Below are 8,435 nucleotides of genomic sequence, written 5' to 3' on the forward strand. Positions count from 1 at the left end.
TGTGCGTGAAAGCACTTTTCTCATAGCTTGGGAAGGGCTCCCGTTAATCGCGGGCTTGCTTCGACATCCCCTTGCTTAGCGGAAGTCCCACCTTGGAGGCTGACGGGAGCGCAGAGGACAGAGCTGGAGGCATGCAGCCTCGGGTTTCCCGCAGTGGTGCCCGCCGGAGGATGGTGCCCAGGTAGCTCCGGGCGACACTGGCCCTTCGTTCCCAGCCTCCACTATACCTTCCTGGAGAAAGAGAGTGTCGCCATTGCCTCTGAGAGCGGCCGCGTTTGGGAAGGGTTGAGAGAAGAAAAAACGCAAACTGCATTTCGGGTCTCACCGGTCTTCTGATCTAGATCGGTTCTCCCGTGAAAAACAAAATCCGGGTGCAACAGCGATGTTAATGTGCGAAAGGACCAGGCTAAACCCTCACACTTGCCGTACGGGGGTAAAACGCCGGATTACTAACCGGTGAGGTGAGGCAGACAATGACTTTAAGATCCAGGACTTAGACTCTAAGGATAGAAGCAGGGGGTTTAATCAGTTAGGATAGAATTAATCGGTAAAACACGAGTAAAATATTTTTGGGGAAATGTACAGATGCATCAGGAAAGATGTCGGAATGTCGGCTCTCGCCGTTCTGGCAACACGGGAGATGCACCCCAAGGTGCTAGAGGTAAATGTTGCTGCCAGCGTGTCTCCTAGTTTCTCAGAGGGACAGCGAATGCTTTGGACAATAATCTGAAACGTTTTTTTAAGCACTTGCTTTCAGGCAAAACTTGGCTTTGCAAAATCGCCGCCGCTTATTCTGATCCTTTACCTTTGATTACGCTCTTCATTTGACTGAACTTGATCAGGTATAATACTGCTAAATACACATTACTTGAAGGAGGGTTTTAAATTAGTGTTTTCCTTCGACCCCCTAGCAGAGAGTATAAGCAGACATTCAAACGTTGTTTTCTTTTTGGTTTCTCTCACTCTTTTCTTCGCTACCTGCAACGCCTCACTCGGAGACAGACAACCAAGGCTGATGCTCAAACAAACTTCCCCCGACGGCGAGAGAGGAGCGCTGGCGGCACGGCCGGCTGGGTTCTACCCCAGCGCTGTTGCAGCCGCCTCTACCTGCGCGGGACAGACGCCCGTAGAGTCTGACCCACTGCACCAGTCTGGAAGGGTGGGCTCAGAAAAGCTCTTACATATATATACATACATACACATATACATATAAATACACACACACACACATATAGGTTGAAAGAGCCTTCAACCTATTTGCTTATTTAGCCAATAAAAGTGGGACTAATAATTTAAACGCAGGCAACTCTTCCAGCATCTCGCTAATTGAGCTCTGGTAGTTGCTTACGTTGAGCAGGGTCTCTTTCAACTCTAGCCGCAACTCTAAGAGAGCAGGCTTTCCTGTTTCTCGCTCAAATCTACAGCCTACCCTCTATAAACGCAGTACGTTTGTTGCACTGTCATTGATTCCTACTAATGAGCGGATCTGGCACTAAGTAGCCCGTCTCGAAGCATGCAGATGATGCTTTGGCTAGTTCTTTCCACGTTTTCTATGAACCGCGTGGAGGCGAGTAGCAGTTGACCTTAACGACTTGGAGAGGACAGAGTAGCATTTTTTTGTATTTCTCTTGTTTTTCCGCAAGTCTCCGAGTAACTTCTTAAACATAATGACAGGAATGATAAAAGATTACTCCAAAGGGCCTGTATTTCCCGCTTGCTGTCACGCGGGGCTAGCTCGAGGGCCGCTTCCCTGGGGTGCTTGGCGCGCTAGCCCCAGGAAGGAGGAAAGACCTCTTACCGTTTTCCACCTCCTGGTGGTGCGGTGCTCTTGAAGGCCCTTCACGCCTACTGCTGGAAGCCGGGCTGTGCGGGAGCGAGGGGCCAAAAGGAAGAAAGTGGATAATAGGGGGGCTGCGAAAGGGGCAGTGGTGGGGGAGCTGGCGTGGAAGAGGGGGGAGGAGGAAGCTTCCCTGCTTGGGCCTCTGTTCCCTGCCCTGTGTTTTGAAAGCAGATCTCGGTCTCACATGGAGTTTTTCTCAGCCTCTGGGCTCCACCTCGCCCTACTGAGGAGGTGTGAGTGAAGGGGGAGCCGGGAGCCTCTTCTCGCTCCTCTTCCATGAGACGCCAAGTCCCCGTGCGTCTGTCATGTGATAGCAAGAGAGCAGGAGCTGCGAGGGTCTCCCGTCTCGGGCACCATTACAAAACTGCGCTGGAGCGCGCAAGCCCCGCCACAGCCACGGCCGCCGCCTCGCTCGCCTCCTCTCCCTGACGGCTCCTGGCGCTGGCCTCCGCCGCAAACTTTTCACTGGACTGAGCGGTGAGAGGGACGTTTATACTTCCTTCTCCGCATCTCTGCAGAGGTCCGGGGTAATTTCGTGCTCTGGAGCCCGTGGTGTCTGAGGAGCACCAACTCCAGTAGAGTGTGTCAGGCGGCAGTGGGGAAGTCCAGGAGACTCAGCGGCCTCCAGGAGGAAAGCGGGGACGCCAGCGGGGGCAGGGACCGGGCTCGGCCCCGTAGCCCCTTAGACTCCGTGGCCTGGGCGGCAGCTGTGTCTCCCGCAGGCAGCGGCGCGGCGAGGCAAGAGCATCCCGCGGGGTCAGGCTGCTGGAGGGAGCCGTGTGCGGAGCCCGCCGGCCGGCTGCGAGGCGGTCACGATCGCCTGTGGACCGGGGAGGTGGCGCCCAGGATGTAGAAACGGTGGCGGGGCAGAGCAGCGCCGTTCCCAGCATCCCGAGTCCGCCTTGCGCGACACTGAGTGGTGCCCGCCTTGGCGCGGTGGGATCGTGTGGCCGCGGGAGGACTGTGGCGGGGCGGCGATGCCCAGGCCGGGGAAGAGTTCGTACAGCGACCAAAAGCCGCCCTACTCTTACATCTCCCTGACGGCCATGGCCATCCAGCACTCGGCCGAGAAGATGCTGCCCCTGAGCGACATCTACAAGTTCATAATGGAGCGGTTCCCCTACTACCGGGAGCATACCCAGCGCTGGCAGAACTCCCTCCGTCACAACCTCTCCTTCAACGACTGCTTCATCAAGATCCCGCGGCGACCCGACCAGCCGGGCAAGGGTAGCTTCTGGGCGCTGCATCCGGACTGTGGGGACATGTTTGAGAACGGCAGCTTCCTCCGCCGCCGCAAGCGCTTCAAGGTCCTGCGCCCCGAGCACCACCTGCCTGGCGGCGGCGGCAGCGGGACAGGGAGCGGCGGTCCCGGCAAGCCCCCGGCGCCCACCCCGCACATGGTGCACTACTTCCATCCGCACCCGCCGCCACCGCCGCCTCCATCGGGCAAGGTGCCGGGGCTGGCAAGCTCCGAGGCGGCCGTGGCCGCAGCCGCGGCCGCTGCAGCAGTGGGGAGGCTACCGCAGTTTTCGCCCTACGGGAGCAGCCAGCCCTCGGGCTTCAAGCATCCCTTCGCCATCGAGAATATCATCGGCAGAGATTACAAGGGTGTGCTGCAGGCCGGCGGGCTGCCGCTGGCCTCAGTGATGCACCACCTGGGCTACCCGGTGCCCAGTCAGCTCAGCGGGGTGGTGAGCTCCGTGTGGCCGCACGTGGGGGTGATGGACTCCGTGACCAGTGTGCCCGTGTCCCCTGACTACGGACCCTTCGGCGTGCCTATGAAGGCGCTCTGCCACCCGCCGGCCCAGACCATGCCGGCTGTCCCGGTGCCCATCAAGCCGGCGCCGGCAATGTCCACTGCCTCGGCCATCCCTGCTCTGACGGTCTCCGCCTCGCAGATCTGCCCTGCTGCTTCCCCGGCCGCTGCTTCGTTGTTGGAACAGGCCGCGAGCAACAACCCCGAGGGCAAGGGCTCCCTCCACTCCGTCCTGGTGCACTCCTAAAGAGCAGGGGGTCGAGGGGGAGAGAGGCCCCCAGGCTCCCAGAGGAAAGGACGTGGGGCTTCAGGGCATGCATGCTGCACGGAAACCCGATCGATCTTATGACTATACCCCTGCTGGTGTCTGTATTTTTACAGTGTACAATCAGATTATTTGAGAGCTAGATCGCAGGTAAGAGCTTTTATCGTCAATCGCTAAATGTCATTAGTAGCGGAGAGGCGGCGTGAAAAATCATAGCTGGGGCCAAAGGGGCTGGCTCCGAGGAAAGGACAGAGAGGAAAGGTCTCCTCGACACCCCATCAACCTAAAGCCATGCAGCCTGGGCTACTCTCTGAGCCTCTCTCCCGGGGCGGCCATCCCGGAAGTCCCACAAAAGCCGTGCTCGGTGGGAGAGGGGCTGCAATCTGCCGGCGGCTGGGGGGAGCAGAAGGATAAAGCCCTTGCCGAAATCTGCTTCTCCCTTTTCCACGACGGACGGGAAAACTCTGCCCCGCCGTCCTGTAGATCTTGCTCCGAAAGAGGTGGGCAAAACCTTGGACCCTGGAGAGCTGCAGGGTCCCAGGTCATGTAATGTTCGCTGTTTAAAGAATAAGCTTTAAATAGCTCGACTAAGCAGCGAGAATTTAAGTGACAATGGCACTGACGGCGAAGAGTTCCTTTGACTAACGATCACCTACCCTTCCCCTTCACACTTTCATAGTCTATTCTACAGTACCTTAGAAGGGACTGAAGCGTGACCTGGCCTCTCAAGCCGTGTGTGAGTGTCCGAGTTCCCTAGTTTCTCATTAAAATAGAACCAGCCCGGCGATTCTTAGATTGTGCTTTTCAGGTCACCTTTCACCTCTCACGGACACCACTATTTTATATGTGTTGCTTGACGTTTCTTCCTCGTGAATCTGAACACAAAAATCTGCGGGTGGAGGTGGGGGCTGAGAGTGAAAGAGGTGGGGGAAAGTGGAGGAAGACAATGGAAAAATGGTTAAAAATTATTTGGGCAAAGCAGTTTAATGAAAACAACCTTCCAACACACGAGAGGTCAGTGCAAGCAGAGGCATCAGAAGTCAGAGAGGGATGGGCTAGCTGATGAGTCCCGGCTGGTTTGTGAGTGATTGCTGCCGTACCCTGTCTGCCCCGCTGTACACCAATGCTCATTAAAGCCAATTGCTAGTACCGTTATTTTAAATGCTCACCTTTCACGTTGGTTAAGAAACCCGTGTTCGTAGCACAAGTTTGCGCTCCGTCACCACAAACTGACAGAAGCACCCACAAGTTTTCTCCGCGGCAAGGCAAGGGGAGGAAAGGGAAAGAAAACTTTTACAGGTAAATCACCTGCTACAGAGGCACTTTGACTAGCCGCTGCCTGCAGCTCACCGGCGCTCGGGATGAGGACAGGGCACCGGCTCGGATCCCGATAGCAGGATCGGGAAGGCAGGTTAGTTTTGTCACTGGTTTCAGTGGGTGCTGAATCCGACCTGCTCTCTCGGTATTATCCTCTCATGCCTCGCACCTACTGTGGTCCGAGATTCCAGGTCGCTGTCCTCACCCTTGGGGAAGGGTATCGTGTGACAGATCGGCCGTTCTTAGTGGACCTCTAGACAGAGAAACTTGCTATGAAAAGCAAATCTGTTTGGCCTCAAGTGCCGGCTGTCAAAGGTTTCCCCCATGCACATTCGTGGGGTCTGTTTGACCACTTGAAATTCAACAACTATTGAATTTCCAGTTGTGCTCTCTGCTCTGGCAGGGGTATGGAGGGGGTGAGGGGACGTCTTTTCACCTAAATTTCAAAAATTATAGAATTCCTAGCGCTGAAAAAATATTACTAATGAGACAAGGATCGGTATCACGATTTGTGAATGTCTGGAAGGTGAATTGCCTCCAAAGTATTGCAACCAGATATACTGAGCCGAAACAAATGATTAAAAAAATAAGACAAAGGAAAAAGAAAAAGTATTTCACATTTTCTTTCTGTCTTTCATCTTAGGCAGGAATCCAAGTAGATATTTCTGCTGCTAAAAACAAGTTGCTTATAGAGAAAGCAGCCCTCCAAAAAATCGTGAATAACACTACTTCTGTATTAGTTCTATATGTATTTAAGCATATTCCACTGCTTTTGATGTGACTGTTGTGTAGTGCTCCAAGGAAGGAATCTGCATTTTCCCGTCACATTTGTCTAATGGGCAAAATTGATGAGGAATCCGAAGCAGAGGAAGTAATCCTCCTGGGAATTAGTCAGAGGATTCTGGTTAGTTTTAAGGTTCTGGATCGTCTAAATTTCATCGCGGCAAAACTTTTTTTGGTGTGAGGAGGCCAGTCCGGGTATCTGGGTATCGCGGCGGGCGGTAAGCAGGAGATCCCCGCTGCTTTTTGGCCCCGGTTAGGGGCGGGCGGAGGCAGGGCAATAGGTGCAGGTGTCATGATAACAACCCCTGGCGCAGGGGCTATCGCTACGAGAGAAGGTCTCTGGCTGGAGGCGAGACGGGGCTGAGGGTCGAGCCCTCGCCCATCACCCGGAGGAACGCACGGGGACGGTGAAGTACCCAGCGATTTTGTGGGATGCCCAGCGATTTGCCTACACGGGCGCTGTGTGCAGCAGGTTTTCCTCACCATAAGGGCTTTGGGGAGTGGGAGTTTAGGTCACAGGTCACTCGCCCAGAGGGCTTAGTGTGACTCCCGAGTTAGTGGCCTACACTCTGTATGACCGAAAGACGGTGCTATTTTCTGTAGCTACTACGATGAAGATTACAGAGGGTTAGAACCTGCTAATTTGAGATTGTCAGAGGGGAAGGGAAACTTAACTATTTGACTAGAATTTTCTAACTTGTTTATGCGCCTAGTTTTCTTTATTCTTAAGTATTTCATCTCTAAACATAGCCTTTGCAATGCTACACAAATTTTGCACCAATAACCAAAAATCCTAATATACAAACAAACTCAATCCTAATATACAAACAAACCCAATCCCAACGCTGTTTAAAAGCAGATGATGCTACAAGATGCAGAGAAACTAAATAGTACTCTTTCCTCCAATTTGAAAAGCAGGTGTAAACTGGTGAAGGGTAACATTTTTCACTTGTCAAATGAAACAGGGCAACATTCTTGTGGTAACTATTAGATTTTGTCTATCTACTATACCGAAACACCTCATGCAGAAATAGGTTGCCTTCAGATTAAACTGCTCATGTGTTCTGCACAGAAAACACAGCTCAGTCTTTCTTGAGTGGGTGCAGTCAGGGTGGTTGTAAACAGAAGAAATGGATGGAAGCAGGACAAGCAAGTTTATTCTTAATATCATCACGCTACCAAAGATAGTGATACAAAAGTTAGTGTTAGAGGAATGGAGGTCTAGAAAAGGCATAGATCTCACCCCCATATGCTTCTGGTTTATTTTGGCTAGGTAATATAGTGATTGTTATTTCTATTTATGGGAAACTATCCCTAAATAAGGCATTGCTTTGTGTATTTTAAGCTTATGGAGTGTGCAACTCAAGATAGAAAAGCAAATGCTGTAAGGATCTTAAGATTAGTGTGGTTTATGGTCTAAATGTGACAGCAATGTTTCAGTGGCTATGTTCTGATCTCAGTGATATGTGCTACAATAAAACAACCGATCTCATAACTGAAAATCTGGACTCCATTGATCCAATCCTGAAGTCTCTCTGGATAGAAATTCATATGGCAAATCTGCTTGGAATTTTGCTGCTGTTCCCGTGGGATCAGATTTTCCTCTTTATTTTAAGATTTTATTTTATAACATCCCTGCAAGTGCTTGAAATCTGTAATAGTTTTGGTTTTGGAAAGTAAAGTTTCACTTTGGTTTCTGGAGTTTTGTGGGACATATGATTAGATTAACCAGCTTTAGTTAGATAAATCAGGTTTAATTTTAGACATTTCATGCTATAGACAAAAAAATTACTGACTACAGGCCCCTATCCTGGACATATTTAAGTATGTAACTCTTTTGTTTAAAGAATTGGTGCTTATATGATGTTGTCACTGGCACTGGCCATGGAGGAAAGCACTCTTCTCAGAACCTCTGAAGGAAACCTAAGTTCAAGATCACTTCAGCTCAAAAGGATTCAAAGTCACCAAAATGGGTCAACTGCAAAATGGCACATGGAGTAAGTTATGATTTTTGGTTCTATAGAAAGCTATGTAGCAACAGCAAATGCAGGGTTTATGAAGTGTCAAATAAGCCACAGGCTTTGTTTTTCTACAAAGGCAAAGTCCAAGAGTCACTGGAGAAAACACATCATGAATGGAGAGAGGGAAGGAAGGATAGGAATAAACGGCAAATTTTCACACCAGAGAGTCATATGGACTGTTGTTGGGTGTCCCAGAAATTCATAATTGTGGTGTGCAAATGGTGAGTTACAGTTAAGAAAATGACAAATGTTTGCTAATATTAAGTTGTTCATACTAACAAAAAAGAATAGCCAACAAATTGGGAATTTCTGAAAGATATCCACACTGAGTTACAGGATAATAAAATGGAAAGTGAAATCCACTGTTGATGTATGCAAACTGATATGCATGGGGAAAACATTTCTTGTTTTATATTATAACAATGGGTCTTGAACTTTGGATGCTTATTAAAT

General features: G+C 50.9%; 1 protein-coding gene across 2 annotated transcripts; it reads left to right on the top strand.

The window, feature by feature from the left end:
* Positions 1-2,817: 2,817 nt before the first annotated feature.
* FOXB2 (forkhead box B2) lies at positions 2,818-3,843 on the top strand. 2 transcript variants are annotated; one of them, XM_027635311.1, is made up of 2 exons: positions 2,818-3,242; positions 3,309-3,843. In XM_027635311.1, exons 1-2 carry the CDS (start codon positions 2,818-2,820, stop codon positions 3,841-3,843), a joined length of 960 nt encoding a protein of 319 aa, XP_027491112.1. The 2 variants fall into 2 exon arrangements, with proteins under 2 accessions (XP_027491112.1, XP_027491111.1); XM_027635310.1 differs by having other exon boundaries at positions 2,818-3,843.
* Positions 3,844-8,435: the final 4,592 nt, after the last annotated feature.

This window comes from Corapipo altera, unplaced genomic scaffold (assembly GCF_003945725.1).
Source record: "Corapipo altera isolate COAL_440 unplaced genomic scaffold, ASM394572v1 61411, whole genome shotgun sequence".
NCBI lineage: Eukaryota > Metazoa > Chordata > Aves > Passeriformes > Pipridae > Corapipo > Corapipo altera.